At 40.6% G+C, this 21544-nt stretch overlaps 1 protein-coding gene across 1 annotated transcript in view; it reads right to left on the minus strand.

Annotated features, from left to right (window-relative positions):
* Positions 1-21096, minus strand: part of LOC132887440 (protein arginine N-methyltransferase 8-B) — a 63343-nt gene extending 42247 nt beyond the window's left edge. The window contains exon 1 of the mRNA XM_060922916.1: positions 21028-21096. Coding sequence (XP_060778899.1) covers positions 21028-21096 — 69 coding nt within the window. The remainder of the gene's footprint in view (positions 1-21027) is intronic.
* Positions 21097-21544: the final 448 nt, after the last annotated feature.

Genomic DNA, 21544 nt, shown 5'->3' on the forward strand with positions numbered 1-21544 from the left:
ATGGACTTCAAAGTGAGCCATACACTGCAAAAAAATGGCCTTTCAAAAATAAGAAATAAAAGATTAAAACAAAGCATATTTGCTTGAATCAGGTGAAAAAAATCTGCCAATGGAACTAGTCAAATTTGACTTGGTAAGATTTCTTAAAGTAAGATGAAAAATCTAACCTGTTTTTAGATGAAATAATTCCAAAATAAGATTGGGGAACTTATTATGTGAGATCTGATTAACTCAAAATAGCTCTTATAAAAAGATCATACTTCTTACATTTAGCCATTTTTTTGGGCCTTTTCCACCTTTATTGGATAGAACAGTATAGAGACAGGAAATGAGCAGGAGAGAGATGGGGAAATGACTTCAGGTCAGAATCAAACCCAGGTCCCCGGATTTATGGTATGGCGCCTTATCCACCTGAGCCAAAGTGGATGACAAAGTCTTAGCAGTAAAAACTGAATTTAAGATAAATATACTAATATTAGGATTGTTAAATTCTACAACTAAGCATTGCTAGCTTAAAAGATTCTCCTTTTGTGACCTGTAATTAGTAAAATACTCTAGATATGAGACCAGAGACTATCTTGAATCAAGTTGATGACACGTGTAGCATTGCACCAAGTTTATTTTTTTTTCCCATTTCAACATTCAAACATTAAAACATCTCTTAAGATTCCACTTCCCCAGGACCTCAGGCACCAAAAAAAAAAAAATAAATAAAATAAAAAAATAAAGTCTACGCATTTTGACTTACAGTGCTTACACAACGCCAAAGCAACAATGCATTTTGGGGACAAGATTCAAAGATTTCAGTAAAGTTCATTTATTCCCAAAACAAGCATACTTTGTTTTTTTTCTTGAAACAAGATGAACCGCATTTGACAAATGTCCAAAATGTACTTACTTGTTTAAAAAAAAAAACTTGTTTTATTTTCAACGGTGCTCCAAATAAGACTTTTTCAAGACATTTTGTCTATACAAAATTTTCAAGATGGACTGTCTAAAAACTAGCCTTTCTAGCTAAATGAGGTGGGCAATTATGTCTTATAGTAAGGGTGGCTAGATGTTTTGACTTGAAAATAGACAAATAAACTTTCTAAGATTTTTATTTTTTGCAGTGTAGCTAGTAGGTGTTTTCAAAGAGGGCAATACTATTCAAATTCCTTGGCAAACCCAACCATTTCCTCAAGAGGCAACTGACTCTCCTCTCAAGTTCTGCAATGGTGGAGATGGAAAGCTCATAAAGGAGGAGTGGCTTTTTTTCAGCACATCCTGCAGCTCCTTAAGAAGTGACTCTCTGAGGCCAAATGCCTCTGTTGGCTCGGGGAGGGGGGCATATCGATTCTCTGCATTCCCCTAGGCTATAAGTGGATGCGGTGATTCACTTCCTCCTTCATGCAGGTAAGATGTCAATTTTGCCTCTGATGCAAGAGTTGCTTTGCAAAGCCAAATGGGTTGTTGATAATATAATCTGTATGAATAAATTCTCATTCCCGAAACAGAAGTTCTCTCTACCACAACTGGCCTTAAATTGTAGTGGTAAGTGAGAAAGGTGCAGCAGAGGGTGAGGAGCCTTAGCTTATTTTGCTAACAGTAGGGAAGCTATATTGATGAAGCAAATTTTTGCTCAGATATGTTTACTCAGATGTGTTGGTAGATGTGTTGCTTGATGGCAAATGTGTTGAAAATCAAATTTTATTTGAAATTCTCTCCGTGTGTATAAACAGTCCTTCAAAAACTTTGCAGAGGTTGAGCACATCAGTCATAGACACTTCATTTTTCTATTATTATTATTATTATTATTATTATTATTATTATTATTATTATTATACACGAATTTTCAGTTAATAATCTTGCTGTCATTTAAAAACATCTAGTAGTACATCCATTTATGTATTTATTTATTTATTTATTTATTTATTTATTTTCAGAATATTTTCATTTTACTCTGTTTAAATTACCACATAATATGCATTTAAACATTGTGGTAATGAACACATTGTGGTAATGAATATTTCAGCAGGAAATGCAATAAAATACAAACACATTTCATTCCTATGTTAAAATTACTCTTTGTGCAAGTTAGAGAACACTCTTATCTTTATTATATTTTGTTATATTAGTAAATTACATGTTTTATATTTAAAATCTTTACCGTCATTGTATTTTAATGGTTTTATGAAAATGACCCACTCATGATGATGATGTAAAGTACCAATCAAAAGTTTGGACACATATGCTCATTACTATGAATGAGTAAGTGTGCCCAAACTTTTGACTGGTACTGTATCTGGTGTAAATTATGGATACAAATTAACCCCAGGATGTCTCTTTGTCATTCCTTTTATAGTAAAGAGCATCAGACCCGACAGTAGAAATTATGGTGACATAATTTCTACTGAGCATGGATCTACTGAAATAAATGCAATCAGCTTACAACAGTCACAGAGATCTATGACCAAGAATATCTATTTTCTTATGCAAGTTACTGGCCCTAACAATGTGATTCATTGATGCAGCCAAAAATTTTATTCAATCTTAGTTGGTTCAATCAGTAAGAACATAACTTATAAGGTATAACTAAACTCACATTTTCAAAGTAACACTTGTCAACACAAATCTGCAAGATCCTTTAAATTGTTCATAAAATATTCATTAAATGACAAAAAAAAGTCTCAACTGAAAGCTAGAAACCTTACATTTACTTATCATCCAATAATCAAGAAAATTAAGGATCTGCGGCTTCAAAAGAGAGGTTACCTTTGAACACAACCATTACCACACAATACTCGTTTATGCTAAAACTTCACTCATTATCTCGCAAGGTAACTTTAGCAGTAGGCTAATAAACAACCACAAATAAGAGTTGAGTTTCAATATTTATTAGGCTATATCTTGTCACAAATCAATATCTTCGGTAGACATTTTAACTTAAAGTGCATATCACGGGTAAATTCAGGAGCAAGATCAATGTAATTCTCCTATTTTATATTAAACTTTGGTCAAATATCTGTCACATTTTGCATTTTGTGCAATTTTTTTTACCTTGCGCAATACCAGAAAAATTCAGTTGAAATCAAGCCATTTGAGGCGAATTGGTCCGCCTCTGAAAAAAACTTGCCATTTGGATTTCCTGGCAAACGTTGGTTTTCGTGACGTCACGTGCGGGACGCCTCCCTCTGAATCCTACGTCAGCGCTGGTTTGTTTATGAGAATACGACCTGGTGGTTTTCTGCAAATGTCTTCAACTTTATCATGTAATTGTTAAAATGGTTAACAGATGTATCGTAGAAGGGTGTAGCAACACCAATCTTGATGGGATTAGTACTCATCATTTCCCAAAAGACCGGACAATGAGAGAGAAATGGGAGCGAGGCACCCGGAAGCCGAGGACCAAGCAGAGCTGAGAAAAAGACCAAGAAAATCGGCGATTCACAAGTTGACTGTTGCCAGGGTAAGAAATAAGAGAGAGTATACTCTAAATTAGGTGTTCCTGTGTTTGTGTGGTACACGGATAATGTTATTTATTGACACACACAAAAGTAAACAACACGAAAGCGCTGGGCGATAATACACTTACTTCACATGTATCAACGGATATGCGTGTCAGGGCTTGAGATCTTGGGACGTGTCAAACACATTAAAGGTCCCATGGCATGAAATTTTCACTTTCTGAGGTTTTTTTAACGTTAAAATGAGTTCCTCTGACCTTCTTAAGTCACCCCAGTGGCTAGAAATGTCATAATGTGTAAACCAAACTATGCCCACCCTTTGTCAACATTTGAGAATGGCGCATCAAAATGGCACGTTGATAGGCTCTTCCCTTTACTACGTCAGCAAGGGAGATGATCCCCACGCCCCCCCTCTGGATTCCCACCCACTGTATGGATTGCCCGCCCAGCTCAAAAGTTGCCACCATAAATACGTCACTTCAATTTTGTAGTGAGGAGACCATAGAGGACACAACAACATGGCATCACCTAAGCGAGCGAAACATGGAAATTGCGCTGTACATGGATGTGACAACACAGAAAAGAGTCTGTTTTTACTGCCGACGGGAGAGCCCCTGAAGACGCAGTGGCTTAATTTTATTTACTCCAATAATACGCCGTCGAGTCTACCTAAGACGGTGTATGTTTGTCGGAAGCATTTTCCTGAGGAATGTTTCCACAACTTGGGACAGTACAGGGCAGGTTTTGCACATCAACTGTCACTGAAGCCTGGGTCCGTACCAAGCATCCCTGCCGCATCAGCAACAAACACCGAACAAGTAAGTGTATAACTGTTAAGTCGTTTTGCCGTGTTTTAAAATCGGTGCGTTAGCCTAGCAATGGCTACATTAGCTGTGCAGCTAACCGCTTCCTGCAGTTAGCCAGGTAATCTGCGCTACAAAACTAAAGAGCATGCAGCATGCTCTGTTAAACTGAGTTTAGTCTGGAAATTGACTGTAACTTATGAGCTTATGTTTGACTATTGCTCCGCAATGCATGTCTTCTGTTGGATAAGCGATATGTTGCTGTAGTTGCTGCTTCTATCCTCTTTGGTTATGGAGTGCGTGTTTAAGCCTAGGGTATTATACGTTCGTAAACTACCACTCCGAACACTCTCACTCTCTGTTCTCTGTGTCACGTTGAGTTTACGAAAGGAGTCTGAGGGAGAACGGGGTTTTGTCTTAGCAGCGTGGCTACAGGCGCTGATAGCAGCGAGTATGTGTGTGTGCAGCTTGGTCAAGCCCCTCCCCCTCCCCCGCCCCCACCCTCTACCCTTCCCCGCCTCCATGCTTCTCATTAGCAAAACGACGCACTGGGAAAAGTGCTGAAATGGGGCTTTCTCCCAGGAGGCTATATTTACGTGCCGAGGGTTCATTTCGAGAAAGGCTGCGGATATAACATCCCGAAACCTCCACGAGCCCGTTTAAAGCATCAACAAACCACCATGCCATGGGACCTTTAAATGTATATACAACCCTGCTTAGCTGATTCCATGTGTGTAGCTTATGAAATCCTTCTCCTACAGTAGCCAGTACTCTTCTAAATGAAGAAATATATAAATACATAATAGTAATTAGAAAAAATATGATTTATGTAACAATAGATAGATGAGCATTGATACATGAATCCATGGGTTTAGAAGCTCAGGTGACAATTCCATATTTCAGTGCAAAATCGCTCACTGCTAAACTTGGTCTACACAGGCTGTATACTGAAACCGTGCAAGCTCTCTCAGCCTGCTGGCGGATCCGCACGTGACGTCACGAATCTGGCTCCAGACTCCCTTGGGATTTTTCCAGATGCGTTTTTTTTTTATTTTTTTCTGCTGTAGACAGATGGCCTTGTGCAAAATTACCCTTCTGGATGAGTGTGTAAAGGGACATACTTTCATATAAAAAAACACGAAATTTGTCCAGGATATGGACTTTAAGTACTTACTATTGCAGGTTATCCAAGTGTCCCTACTTTATAGAGTGTGTGGCACAGAAACGAAAACGGTCCTTCCAATTCGCTCAGTGTTCTGAATGCCAAGTCTATGCGTGAACACTTCCGGTCACAACAAACACTCATTTGTAAAGGTGTATATATGTATTCAAATTTCAACAAAATTTGAATACATATGTATTATGTCTCTGTTGTATGTGGATTGTTTTTACTGTTAAAGAAATTGATCTATCAACATTAAGACAGTAAATCAACCTTTTGCGGGCTCAATGGAACAATCGTGATACGATTTTTTGAATAAGAAAATGTGAAAAGAGAACAATTTGAAACTTTACATTATTGTAAGGGGGAGGAGATAGAGCATATTTGGGGTAAAAATATGCTTCACCAATGCCCATAACTAACCCAATTGATCTGGCTTTCTGACATAAAATTCCCACTACTAATTTCTTAAGAATAGACCCCTTCGCAGTAAACGTCATTCATACGTAAGAGGAAATTGCGCGCGCAGCCTGGACCCAAAAAAGACTCAGCAACGGTAGAGACAAGAAGAAATATTTAGAAGAAATGCCTAGTTGTTGTGTTGTCGGGTGTCAGAATCGTAGCAGTGATGGGGTTAAAATGTACAGAATTCCAGCAGGATCTCACCCATTCCAAAAAAATCGCCGACGTCTATGACTACAAGCCATCAAACGTGTAGACTGGGATGAAAGCACCATCAAAAATGCGCGGGTTTGCAGCGCCCACTTCATCACAGGTAAGATCAGGCTATTTATTAAATCTTTCTTTTTTATTCTTTCTAGTCTTCGTTTATTGATGTAGCAAAATACTTTGGTAACGTTTGTCTGATTAGCTGGGTCATAGTTACACAATGTAATGAATATTGTTAGCATGTTAACTTAGCTTTGCATGCAATTTTGTTTGTAGGAGAGCTCTCGCTTGACTCAAGCAGTCCAGATTTTGTGCCATCATTATTTGCGTATGCCGAAAATCACAATTTTAAAGCAAGGATGGAAAGGTAAAATTGTGTGCCCTCACTCTAAATGCCAACTTACGTTGACTGCTCTAACCTAGCTCCCGCCCCGTTCAGTTTCATTTCTGGTCTCTGCCTCTCGCTTCTTACGCAGCTCTGATTTCTCTTAGCTGCACTCTTTACACTATCATTCCTTTCATGCCATTACCTCCTGCAAATTGCTGTTTAGTGTTGGCATTTGCTGTTGTAGCTAAAGCCACATTGCCATCACATCACTGGCATAATTTGATTAAAACAAAATGAATATGAATGTCCCATTGTTAATCAAGTTGTAGTCTCACTGTAACCAGAATGTTGATGGCAGGCTACTTTTGTAAATAGTTTTTTTTTTTTGAGTTTGACATTTTTTGTAAATAGTATGACTGCCTTCAGGTATCAGAGGAAAACTTACTAACATCGTCCGTCCACTCTTTAATTAAATACGGATCCGGTAGGCGACGTCCACTTGTTAGAGTTAACTTATTTATGTAGCATTCTCGATCTTGTAACGACAATTGTTTGGCATAATCTGACAGCTCAGAATGCCGGTCTATGGGCAGCGCCATTGTTTCTGAGTCCAGGCTGCACGCGCATCCTGGCAACGGTCGGTTTGTTTACAAACATGCGAAGGGGTCTATAGTTAAGTAATAGTTCGTCTTGCCGGAGTCCCTGCCTGCATGCAACACAACATGTATACTGTTCTAACCATAAGGTGACATTGGGCATACCTAACAACTAACAACCGGTGTTGTTTCTCTCTCTCTCTCTCTCTCTCTCTCTCTCTCTGTCTCTCTCCTCTCCGATGTCTCTTCCCTCTGTCTGTCTGTCAAGTTACATATCAATTCTGAGACACCAGTGATGCTGACCTCTTCTACTCCTCAGGCCTGCCTGATCCATCCTGATGCCCTACATCTGGCTGGACTCTCATCACATTGCTCCTGTGGAGGACAGCCCTATGGACAGTCGAAAGTCGCACTTGGAAGATGGCTCTAGACACTTACAGTTTTGCGATGATGGCTGAGGACTACAATTGCTATGATAACTTTAGGACTGCAGTTGTCATGAACGGTTTTGCACTCAAGTCTCCAACAATGAACAGTTGATAACTTCAACAAAATAGACTTCATGTTAAAACTATAATGAATTTCCTGTTTACACAGTTATGACTATATAAGACACAGTTATAGAAATGAGTTATTTATAATCACGCTATCTGTTATCACTCAGATGAGGATTTTTTGAGTCTGGTTCCTCTCAAGGTTTCTTCCTCATGTCATCTGAGGGAGTTTTTCCTTGCCACCGTCACCACAGGCTTGCTCATCAGGGATAAATTAGGGATAAAATTAGCTCATGTTTAAAGTCAAGCTGCTTTGTGGCAATGTCTGTTGTTAAAAGTGCTACACAAATAAGCTTGACTTGACTTAAGAGACATGTTTACAATGGTATCGAAAATATAACCTTATATATATATAATTTTCCGTATCTTTGCAATATCCACTGCTTCACTGAGAGTCAGTCTGTTTCATTTCCCAAATGTGGTTTGAACATATGGCATGATTTTACACAAGAGAAAACGTATGTGTTAGCTTGTGTTATCCTGCACAGCTTGAATGGTTTGCTTTAAGCCATCAGGCATTAGACAAAGTTTGACAACCATCACTCAGACATCATTTATTCGCAGTGGGGCTTTCACTGTGTGCATTTGTGTATTTTTATGAGTATATGTCGATGTGTGTGTGACTATGTTGTGTAATTGTGCATCCGTGTGTGAGCACCCAAACCCTTTGGGCTAAAATTCACACATCTCTGGCACTGCCCTTTTGGTAGGGGCAACTTTCCAGATTGTTCGCATTAAGTTGAATTGAGTGAAAATGCCAGCACAATGGACAGCATTGAATAGCTGACATTTCAAAGTAAGAGAATGAAGAATGACTTTTTTTAAATTTATTTTTTGCTTTGTGCAGGAATTAAGGCAGACGAGTGAGGTGAGGTTGCTGCAGTTGGGCTCAATCAAATTATCATCAGTCCTTGTAGATTACCATTTATATCACCTGCTATATGCAGAAAGCTATGGCGCCTGGAACAAAGCAAATTTTGTTCCGGCTGAGGGTAGAGCTGTATCTCTCTATAGACTTGCACTAGTTTACAAATGATTCTCACCTCTGCTAATATGCCTGGGGCACTGATGTATGAAAGTGGTTTAACAACAGCCTAATGCAGCATCTAGGTTTCCTATATCTCTGACCCACACGATGAAAGGATTTAAACATAAGCAGAAGGGAAAGTGGCTACTTCAAGAGGCATCAATCTGCCAAGATAGTATCTAACAGCAGCAAGAGAGAGGCACAAATGTCCTTCCCACTACAGCCAACTAAACAAATCCCATTTCGCGGTCTATTTTTAGTCCAGATAATAAAAAAAAAGCCAGAGGCTGAAACTGCACTGAAAAATGCATTTTGGGTGTGAGAGTGAAACAAAAAATTCAAAAAGGAACCCATACATCAAGCAATTTAGATACCAACAAGGGCAAGATGCATGATGTGACTGTTTTCAAAAGTCAAACACTTCTTGATTATTAAAAAAAAATGCAAGAAATGTGGCTCTCAAAATTAAAGAGGTGGCAAAAATGAGGAAAAAAAGAGTTTTGGTCTTTTCGGCGATCAGGGGTGCAGATTCATCACAGTTTGCATTACTGGTTCAGGTCAAAACGAAGCATTATTTTTCTAACAGATCCAAACTAATGACTTAGGTAGCATCTTTAAGAACAGTTTAAAGGTAGACTGCCTTTCAGATTTTTCAAGTGTAGGTCATAAAAAGAATTTTCCCTGACACTCAATTATTTTTGTTTGGTGGACCAAAAGTTACTGAATTCAAATCACAGACTTCCAATTGTATTAGTTTTTTTTTTTTTTTAATAGAACAATTGATGAATTTAGGGCCATGTGGCCCTAAATTCTCTGCTAGTTTTTCCTGCTTCACCATGACGCAATTCAAGATACGATGCCATGCATCATGTGGTGGGCTTTCCCCGTTCGGCACTGGGGGATACAAATTTGAAACAGGAGAGAAAATGGTGGACGTGAGTGCGCGAATGAAATGTGACAGACCAACTACAGTAACGGAAAGCAAGAAGAAAAGACATGTTGCGAAGGAAAGGAAATGCAGGCCCAAGCTAATAAATATTGGCAGCCAGCGAGCACCTCGGTGTGATCAGCTGTTCGTTTAGCGACAGAATTATGTAACTGTCAGTGCACGGTCAAGGTAAACCTGTAGATGGCAGTAATGCAACACTGTGGATGCCAGCTGCCGTAAAACCCAGAAGAAGAAGAAGAAGGTAAACCTGCGCATGCGCATGCGCACACGGACTTCCTCTGTCTGCCTGACTGCACGAAGTGAGTGATTTCACGCACATTATTTGCCCGTGAACCCCCTCAAATTAAATAACTCCCCAGCCACAGAATGACCTGATATTTTGTGAGATGTTACAGTAATAAACATGCATCACAATGACCAAATTTCAGAGGGAACTAAATTTCACTGATTTTAAGAAACCGAAAGGCCGTCTCGCTTTAGTACTCTCACATGATGTGTTCAGCTGTGAAAAAAAAATTAATACATGCCAAACCAGATAAGTGTTGAACTTGCTCTTGTTTGCATATTTTACAGTTCTGATTAGGAATAGACTTCATGTTAAAACTATAATGAATTTCCTGTTTACACTATTATACGTTTTGACCATACAGCACACAGTTATAGAAATACACTGGTGCTTGAAAGTTTGTGAACCCTTTAGAATTTTCTGTATTTCTACATAAATATGACCTAAAACATCATCAGATTTTCACACAAGTCCTAAAAGTAGATAAAGAGAACCCAGTTAAACAAATGAGACAAAAATATTATACTTGGTCATTTATTTATTGAGGAAAATGATTCAATATTACATATCTGTGAGTGGCAAAAGTATATGAACCTTTGCTTTCAGTATCTGGTGTGACCCCCTTGTGCAGCAATAACTGCAACTAAATTTTTCCGGTAACTGTTGATCAGTCCTGCACACCGGCTTGGAGGAATTTTCGACTTGGCCATTCCAAAACATTAACTTTATTCTTCTTTAACCATTCTTTGGTAGAATGACTTGTGTGCTTAGGGTCGTTGTCTTGCTGCATGACCCACCTTCTCTTGAGATTCAGTTCATGGACAGATGTCCTGACATTTTCCTTTAGAATTTGCTGGTATAATTCAGAATTCATTGTTCCATCAATGATGGCAAGCCGTCCTGGCCCAGATGCAGCAAAACAGGCCCAAATCATGATATTATCACCACCATGTTTCACAGATGGGATAAGGTTCTTATGCTAGAATGCAGTGTTTTCCTTTCTCCAAACATAATGCTTCTTATTGAAATCAAAAAGTTCTATTTTGGTCTCATCTGTCCACAAAACATTTTTCCAATAGCCTTCTGGCTTGTCCATGTGATCTTTACCAAACTGCAGACGAGCAGCAATGTTCATTTTGGAGAGCAGTGGCTTTCTCCTTGCAAGCTTGTCATGCACACCATTGTTGTTCAGTGTTCTCCTGATGGTGGACTCATGAACATTAACATTAGCCAATGTGAGAGAGGCCTTCAGTTGCTTAGAAGTTACTCTGGGGTCCTTTGTGACCTCGTTGACTACTACACACCTTGCTCTTGGAGTGATCTTTGTTGGTCGACCACTCCTGGGGAGGGTAACAATGGTCTTGAATTTCCTCCATTTGTACACACTCTGTCTGACTGTGGATTTTTGGAGTCCAAACTCTTTCGAGATGGTTTTGTAACCTTTTCCAGCCTGATGAGCATTAACAACGCTTTTTCTGAGGTCCTCAGAAATCTCCTTTGTTCGTGCCATGATACACTTCCACAAACGTGTTGTGAAGATCAGACTTTGATAGATCCCTGTTCTTTAAATAAAACAGGGTGCCCACTCACACCTGATTGTCATCCCACTGATTGAAAACAGCTGACTAATTTCACCTTCAAATTAACTGCTAATCCTAGAGGTTCACATACTTTTGCCACTCACAGATATGTAATATTGGATCATTTTCCTCAATAAATAAATGACCAAGTATAATATTTTTGTCTCATTTGTTTAACTGGGTTCTCTTTATCTACTTTTAGGACTTGTGTGAAAATCTGATGATGTTTTAGGTCATATAGGTCAAACTTTCAAGCACCACTGTAAGTTATTTACAATCTGACTATCCAGTATCACACAGATGAGGATGAGTTCTCTTTTGATTCTGGTTCCTCTCAAGGTTTCTTCCTCATGTCATCTCAGAGAGTTTTTCTTTGCCACTGTTGCTTCTGGCTTGCTCATTAGGGATACATTTAAAAAATAATAATAATACAGGTAAAATTTATATCTGGACTTTATATGTTTCTGTAAAGCTGCTTTGTGACAATGTCCACTGTTAAAAGTGCTATACAAATAAAGTTGAATTGAATTGAATACTCCTTTGCAAAATTTAGTCAGGTATTATAGCTTATTACCTCCGCCAAGGAGGTTATGTTTTTGGTAGTGTTGGTTTGTTTGTTTGTTTGTTGGTTTGTCTGTTAGCAACATTACAGAAAAAGTTATGAACGGATTGCTCTGAAATTATTTCCAGAGGTGTGACTTGGCACAAGTAACAATCCATTAAATTTTGGTGGTGATCCGGATCACCTTCTGGATCCCGGATTTTTTTAAAGGATTCTTGGCGGAGGTCTGCGCTCTCCGAGTGCTTTTCTAGTATAAACAAATTATATTTAATAAATGATATAAGCATCTTTCATATTCTGTCAGTAAACCAAACAATAAGCTAAATTTAAAAGTTTGAGATGCCTCACATAAAACTGTCAATCTCTCTCTCTCTTCCTCAGTGGTTTCAAGGGCAGTCACTGAGCTGAATGGAGCAGAAAAAGCTCAGGCTGGTACACTGGGTCATTTGGGAACCACCTGCAACCACAAGTCAATGATGTATTTTATACCATTGTATATTTAAGATGTTGTGGAAGACATGTGGGAAACAATCAGTGACTTTGTGATACACATTCATTTCTGAAGGCTTGAATACCGATATTGATATTTATAGCACTGACACTTCAAACACCAAAAAAAAAAAAGAGTTCACTTTCCAAATCTATAAATTGAAATACACTGGAGCAACTACAATTGTTTCAATCACTATCACTCGTTGTTACCTGACATAAATTGAGCTTTTGCCACCACTTCAGTAGCTATAACGGAACTAGATAACAATGTGTATTGGTTTCGTATAATGGTTTTCAGTCCTGACCTTAGTCAATTGCATGGACAGGGAAAGGTCTAAATGATTCGTTTTAATGCTCTAAATTACTTTAGGACTGTAAGATGTAAGGAATAAAACACACTTGCTTTTTCTGTTACAGGAAAATAAATGGAAAATAATGTCAAATGGTGTGATGTCTTCAAGTGCAAAGTGGACTAAAGTGGACAACCAACCTGAAGTTTCAATAACAGCATGTCCTGAAGTGTTTTATTCCTCTCATACAACAGCAACTTGCTAATCATTACAATTTTTATTGATTAATGAATGGCACATTGTTATATTTTATATAACTTATTGTTATTATTCCAAACGTCCATTATCCTGTGCAGGGTTGCAGGCAAGCTGGAGCCTATCCCAGCTGACTATGGGTGAGAGGCGGGGTACACCCTGGACAAGTCACCAGATCATCGCAGGGCTGACACATAGAGACACCTACAGTCAAGTTAGAGCCACCAATGAGCTTAACCTGCATGTCTTTGGACTGTGTGGGAAACCAGAGCACCCGGAGGAAACCCACGCAGAAACAGGAAGAACATGCAACCTCCACACAGAAAGGCCCTCATCAGCCACTGGGCTCAAACCCAGAACCTTCTTGCTGTGAGGCAACAGTGCTAACCACTACACCACCATGCCACCCCTGTTATACAACCCCGATTCCAAAAAAGTTGGGACAAAGTACAAATTGTAAATAAAAATGGAATGTAATAATTTACAAATCTCAAAAACTGATATTGTATTCACAATAGAACATAGACAACATATCAAATGTCGAAAGTGAGACATTTTGAAATTTCATGCCAAATATTGGCTCATTTGAAATTTCATGACAGCAACACATCTCAAAAAAGTTGGGACAGGGGCAATAAGAGGCTGGAAAAGTTAAAGGTACAAAAAAGGAACAGCTGGAGGACCAAATTGCAACTCATTAGGTCAATTGGCAATAGGTCATTAACATGACTGGGTATAAAAAGAGCATCTTGGAGTGGCAGCGGCTCTCAGAAGTAAAGATGGGAAGAGGATCACCAATCCCCCTAATTCTGTGCCGACAAATAGTGGAGCAATATCAGAAAGGAGTTCGACAGTGTAAAATTGCAAAGAGTTTGAACAGATCATCATCTACAGTGCATAATATAATCAAAAGATTCAGAGAATCTGGAAGAATCTCTGTGCGTAAGGGTCAAGGCCGGAAAACCATACTAGGTGCCTGTGATCTTCGGGCCCTTAGACGGCACTGCATCACATACAGGCATGCTTCTGTATTGGAAATCACAAAATGGGCTCAGGAATATTTCCAGAGAACATTATCTGTGAACACAATTCACCGTGCCATCCGCCGTTGCCAGCTGAAACTATATAGTTCAAAGAAAAAGCCGTACCTAAACATGATCCAGAAGCGCAGACGTCTTCTCTGGGCCAAGGCTCATTTAAAATGGACTGTGGCAAAGTGGAAAACTGTTCTGTGGTCAGACAAATCAAAATTTGAAGTTCTTTATGGAAATCAGGGATGCCGTGTCATTCGGACTAAAGAGGAGAAGGACGATCCAAGTTGTTATCAGTGCTCAGTTCAGAAGCCTGCATCTCTGATGGTATGGGGTTGCATTAGTGCGTGTGGCATGGGCAGCTTACACATCTGGAAAGACACCATCAATGCTGAAAGGTATATCCAGGTTCTAGAGCAACATATGCTCCCATCCAGATGACGTCTCTTTCAGGGAAGACCTTGCATTTTCCAACATGACAATGCCAAACCACATACTGCATCAATTACAGCATCATGGCTGCGTAGAAGAAGGGTCTGGGTACTGAACTGGCCAGCCTGCAGTCCAGATCTTTCACCCATAGAAAACATTTAGCGCATCATAAAACGGAAGATACAGTTAGGTCCATAAACATTTGGACAGAGACAACATTTTTCTAATTTTGGTTCTGTACATTACCACAATGAATTTTGAACAAAACAATTCAGATGCAGATTTCAGCTTTAATTCAGTGGGTTGAACAAAATGACTGCATAAAAATGTGAGGAACTAAAGCATTTTTTAAACACAATCCCTTCATTTCAGAGGCTCAAAAGTAATTGGACTAATTAAATAATTGTAAATAAAATGTTCATTTCTAATACTTGGTTGAAAACCCTTTGTTGGCAATAACTGCCTGAAGTCTTGAACCCATGGACATCACCAGACGCTGTGTTTCCTCCTTTTTAATGCTCTGCCAGGCCTTTACTGCAGCGGTTTTCAGTTGCTATTTGTTTGTGGGCCTTTCTGTCTGAAGTTTAGTCTTTAACAAGTGAAATGCATGCTCAATTGGGTTGAGATCAGGTGACTGACTTGGCCATTCAAGAATATTCCACTTCTTTGCTTTAATAAACTCCTGGGTTGCTTTGGCTTTATGTTTTGGGTCATTGTCCATCTGTATTATGAAACGCCGACCAATCAGTTTGGCTGCATTTGGCTGGATTTGAGCACACAGTATGTCTCTGAATACCTCAGAATTCATCCGGCTGCTTCTGTCCTGTGTCACATCATCAATAAACACTAGTGACCCAGTGCCACTGGCAGCCATGCATGCCCAAGCCATCACACTGCCTCTGCCATGTTTTACAGATGATGTGGTATGCTTTGGATCATGAGCTGTACCACGCCTTTGCCATACTTTTTTCTTTCCATCATTCTGGTAGAGGTTGATCTTGGTTTCATCTGTCCAAAGAATGTTCTTCCAGAACTGTGCTGGCTTTTTTAGATGTTTTTTAGCAAAGTCCAATCTAGCCTTTTTATTCTTGAGGCTTACGAGTGGCTTGCACCATGCAGTGAACCCTCTGTATTTACTTTCATGCAGTCTTCTCTTTATGGTAGATTTGGATATTGATAGGCCTACCTCGTGGAGAGTGTTGTTCACTTGGTTGGCTGTTGTGAAGGGGTTTCTCTTCACCATGGAAATTATTCTGCGATCATCCACCACTGTTGTCTTCTGTGGGCGTCCAGGTCTTTTTGCATTGATGAGTTCACCAGTGCTTTCTTTCTTTCTTTCTCAGGATGTACCAAACTGTAGATTTTGCCACTCCTAATATTGTAGCAATTTCTCGGATGGTTTTTTTCTGTTTTCGCAGCTTAAGGATGGCTTGTTTCACCTGCATGGGGAGCTCCTTTGACCGCATGTTTTCTTCACAGCAAAATCTTCCAAATGCAAGCACCACACCTCAAATCAATTCCAGGCCTTTTATCTGCTTAATTGAGAATGACATAACGAAGGAATTGCCCACACCTGCCCATGAAATAGTCTTTGAGTCAATTGTCCAATTACTTTTGGTCCCTTTAAAAACAGGGTGGCACATGTTAAGGAGCTGAAACTCCTAAACCCTTCATCCAATTTTAATGTGGATACCCTTAAATGAAAGCCGAAAGTCTGGACTTTATGTCCATGTCCATTATATAACTATAACCTGAATATGTTTCAGTAAACAGGTAAAAAACAAAATTTGTGTCAGTGTCCAAATATATATGGACCTAACTGTACGACAAAAAAGACCGAAGACAGTTGAGCAACTAGAATCCTACAATAGACAAGAATGGGTTAACATTCCTATCCCTAAACTTGAGCAACTTGTCTCCTCAGTCCCCAGACGTTTATAGACTGTTGTAAAAAGAAAAGGCGATGTCTCACAGTGGTAAACATGGCCTTGTCCCAACTTTTTTGAGATGTGTTGTTGTCATGAAATTTAAAATCACCTAATTTTTCTCTTTAAATGATACATTTTCTCAGTTTAAGCATTTGATATGTCATCTATGTTCTATTCTGAATAAAATATGGGATTTTGAAACTTTCACATCATTGCATTCCGTTTTTATTTACAATTTATACTTTGTCCCAACTTTTTTGGAATCGGGGTTGTATTATTGTATACTAATATGATATTAGTTATATTATAACTTAACTTATATTATAACTTACTGTTATATAAGTATTATATTAACTTAGTTACATTTAAAGCTAGATGGCCTTTCGATTTCATAAAATCGGTGAAGTTTAGTTCCCTCTGAAATTTGGTCATTGTGATAGATGTTTATTTCTGTAATATCTCGCAAAATATCAGGCCATTCTGTGGCTGGGAAGTTATTTAATTTGAGGGAATTAAAGCAAATAACGTGCATGAAATAGCTTGCTTCGCACAGTCAAGCAGACAGAGGAAGTCCGTGTGCACATGCACAGGTTTACTTTGACCCTGCACTGACAGTTACATCATTCTGTCGCTAAACAAACAGCTGATCACACCGAGGTGCTCGCTGACCACTGATATTTATTAGTTTGGTTTCCTTTCCTTCGTATACAACATAACGTCTTTTCTTCCCACTTTTTGTTACTGTAGTCGGTCTTTCACGTTTCATTCGCACACTCACATCCTCCATTTTTCCCTCCTGTTTCAAATTTGTATCCCACAATGCCTTACAGGGAAAGCCCACCACGTGATGCATGATGTAGTATCTTGAATTGGGTCATGGTGATGCAGGAAAAATAGCGGAGAATTTAGGGCCATGTGACCCTAAATTCATTAATTGTTCTGTTTAAAAAAACCTGATAAAATTGGAAGTCTGCAATTCGAATTCAGTAGCTTTTGGTCCACTAAACAAAAATTATTGAGTGTCAGGGAAAGTTATTTTTACGACCTACACTTCAAAAATCTGAAAGGCAGTCTAACTTTAAGGTTGTTGAATGTGCATGCAACAAGTTCATTACTTTATCACTTACATTCCTGAAGCTATACATCATTCTTTCACCAACTTCTATTTTTTCCTCTTTCTTGAATTTAATAAGACAAGAAAAAAAAGCTTGTCATGTTACTGAGAAACCATGTTATGGTCTCTTTCTTGAAGACTTTCTTGTCGTGGAAAACATACCGTCAGTTCATTACAAGGTGAGATTTGTTCCATAAATATCAAATAAACATCTCCGTACAAAAAGCTTCACTGTATCAATGACTGCACATTTTTTCTATTTAAATAGCAACATCCATCCATCCATTATCTGTAGACGCTTATCCTGTTCTACAGGGCCGCAGGCAAGCTGGAGTCTATCCCAGCTGACTATGGGCGAGAGGCGGGGTACACCCTGGACAAGTTGCCAGGTCATCGCAGGGCTGACACAGAGACAAACAACCATTCACACTCACTCCTACGGTCAATTTAGAGCCACCAATTAACCTAACCTGCATGTCTTTGGACTGTGGGGGAAACCAGAGCACCTGGAGGAAACCCACACAGACACGGGGAGAACATGCAAACTCCACACAGAAAGGCCCTCGCCGGCCACTGGGTTCAAACCCAGGACCTTCTTGCTGTGAGGCAACAGTGCTAACCACTACATCACCATGCCACCCCTAAATAGCAACATCCATCCATTATCTGTAGCTGCTTATCCTGTTCTGCAGGGTCGCAGGCAAGCTGGAGCCTATCCCAGCAGACTATGGGCGAGAGGCGGGGTACACCTTGGACAAGTCACCAGGTCATTGCAGGGCTGACACATAGAGACAAACAACCATTCACACCTACGGTCAATTTAGAGCCACCAATTAACCTAACCGGTGGGGGAAACCGGAGCACCCGGAGGAACCCCACACAGACACAGGGAGAACATGCAAACTCCACACAGAAAGGCCCTCGCCGGCCGCTGGGCTTGAACCCAGGACCTTCTTGCTGTAAGGCAACAGTGCTAACCACTACACCACCATGCCACCACTAAATAGCAACATTTTTTAAATTTTATTTTACAGATTGGTGGGGACCAAATGTCCCCACACGGATAAGAATATCTGACATCTGGCTGGTCCCCAGGAGTATAACTGCTCAGAAAAACAAACAAACAAATGCAGCAAATGTTTCCTTTTGGTTACTGAGGTTAGGTTATAGGGTTGTATTTAGATGTAACATAGCATTAATTAGCTACAAAAACAATAATGATGTCAGGTGTGGGTGGCACGGTGGTGTAGTGGTTAGCACTGTTGCCTCACAGCAAGAAGGTCCTGGGTTTGAGTCCAGCGGCCAATGAGGGCATTTCTGTGTGGAGTTTGCATGTTCTCCCCGTGTCTGCGTGGGTTTCCTCTGGGTGCTCTGGTTTCCCTTACAGTCCAAAGACATGCAGGTTAGGTTAACTGGTGTCTCTAAATTGACTGTGAGTGTGAATGATTGTTTGTCGAGTTTGTTGACGGTGTCGTGGCTGGCTGCTTTTTGTCCTGGGGCTCCCTCATGCCTGTGTTACCTTCTGGCTCTCCCCTTTTAGTTATGCTGTCATAGTTAGTTGCCGGAGTCCCTGCTTGTACTCAGTGCAATATGTATACTGTTCCTACTTATTCAGGTGACATTGGGCATACCTAACAACCTGTGTTTTCTCTCTCTCTCTCCCCCTCCCCCAAATCTGTCCCTCTGAGTTACATGTCGGTCCTGGGATCGAGATGCTGACCTCTTCTGCTCCTCAGACCTGCCTGATCCATCCTGGTGCCCTGTGTCTGGTTGGAGTCTCATCACATCGCTCCTGTGGAGGACGGCCTCATGCAGACAGTTGGGGGTCGCGCCTGGAGGACACTCTGGACTCTTGCAGTGGTGCTTTTGTGGCTGGGGACTGCAGCTGACTTGCTGACTTTAGGACTGCAGTTGACTTGCTGACTAGGGCTGCAGTTGACTTGCTGACTTTAGGGCTGCAGTCGACTTGCTGACTTTAGGGCTGCAGTCGACTTGCTGACTTTAGGGCTGCAGTCGACTTGCTGACTTTATGGCTGCAGTCGACTTGCTGACTTTAGGGCTGCAGTCGACTTGCTGACTTTAGGGCTGCAGTCGACTTGCTGACTTTAGGGCTGCAGTCGACTTGCTGACTTTAGGGCTGCAGTCGACTTGCTGACTTTAGGGCTGCAGTCGACTTGCTGACTTTAGGGCTGCAGTCGACTTGCTGACTTTAGGGCTGCAGTCGACTTGCTGACTTTAGGGCTGCAGTCGACTTGCTGACTTTAGGGCTGCAGTCGACTTGCTGACTTTAGGGCTGCAGTCGACTTGCTGACTTTAGGGCTGCAGTTGTCTTGCTGACTTTAGGACTGCAGTTGACTTGCTGACTTTAATGCTGCAGTTGACTTGCTGACTTTAGCGCTGCAGTTGACTTGGCGACTTTAGCGCTGCAGTTGACTTGCTGACTTTAGGGCTGCAGTTGACTTGCTGACTTTAGCGCTGCAGTTGACTTGCTGACTTTAGCGCTGCAGTTGACTTGCTGACTTTAGCGCTGCAGTTGACTTGCTGACTTTAGCGCTGCAGTTGACTTGCTGACTTTAGCGCTGCAGTTGACTTGCTGACTTTAGGGCTGCAGTTGACTTGCTGACTTTAGGGCTGCAGTTGACTTGCTGACTTTAGGACTGTGGTTGTCGTGAACGGTTTTGCGCTCTGGCTTCCATCGGTGGGGGTTTATAGCATCAATGAAGCTGACTTTATGTTAGGACTGTTAATGTTATAGTCATGTTGTCTGTTGTTGCCCAAATGAGGATGGGTTCACTTTTGACTCTGGTTCCTCTCGAGGTTTCTTCCTCATGTCGTCTGAGTGAGTTTTTCCTTGCCACCGTCGCCACAGGCATGCTCATCGGGGATAGATTAGGGATAAAATTAGCTCATGTTTTAAGTCGTTCAAATTCTGTAAAGCTGCTTTGCGACAATGTTTATTGTTAAAAGCGCTATGCAAATAAACTTGACTTGACTTGACTTGTTTCTATGTGTCAGCCCTGCGATGACCTGGCGGCTTGTCCAGGGTGTACCCTGCCTCTCGCCCATAGTCAGCTGGGATAGGCTCCAGCTTGCCTGCAACCCTGTAGAACAGGATAAGCGGCTACAGAGAATGGATGGATGTCAGTTGTGTCAGTGGTCCTCATAAGGATAGCGCTCGCGCGCATGTGTGTCCAGCACCAAGGACAGCGCTCGCGGTCCTGCTTGTGTCATCTATAATGTTCAGCACCTCAAAACCACTGCAACAAACTTAGATTGTGGCAAAGCAGTGTGTATTTTCGGAGTAAATATAGATAATAAAAAAAAAAGACCAAGCTGTCCCCTTAAACAAACCTGTGTGTGATAGTAAACTGACTTCTCACTGAGAGGAAAAATAAACAAACACAAAAAGTCTAAATACCTTTACCTTTGTTTGTATTGCGGCTTTCAGTTAAAACACTATTAGAAATGATCCATATTTCATGTCCTTCACAAAGTGTGTTAGTGGAGTCTCCTCCTCACTCACCTCAGGGCTGTCCGGTTCCGCCATTTTCCTCCGGAGGAGCAAACAGCGGGAGGAGTGTTTCAGTCCCATAAGAGCCACCAGGATGAGCTCAACTCGACTGAACTGAAAGATGCTCTGATATCCTCAAGAAGCTTGAAAAAAAGTCTTGCGAAATGTGCAATGTACGTGGAACTAAAAATGAGGTCAAATTAAAAACCCGGAGCAACAAAAACACCCAACACCTGAAAAGTCGCAGGCTTTCTGGGCTCCATAGTGGAAAAGTTAGGAGAGATATCTACACTGCAGGCTGCTTTACGACTTGTAAAATTGTAAGAAAGCAGCATTGAAAGAATAAAGCACCACTCAGACTGTCATGTGTCTCCTGCTGGAATACAGGAAACTGCACTGTGATATTCACTGGTGCAGCCTGTTAACCAAGAGCAGCTGGGAAGTTGTGCAAAAAGCTTCATTTTAGCCTGCATGAGTCAAAAAACCAAATGCAAATGAAAGCACAAGTTTCAGCCGGCGATGCAGAACG

The sequence above is a fragment of the Neoarius graeffei genome, chromosome 6 (assembly GCF_027579695.1).
Source record: "Neoarius graeffei isolate fNeoGra1 chromosome 6, fNeoGra1.pri, whole genome shotgun sequence".
NCBI lineage: Eukaryota > Metazoa > Chordata > Actinopteri > Siluriformes > Ariidae > Neoarius > Neoarius graeffei.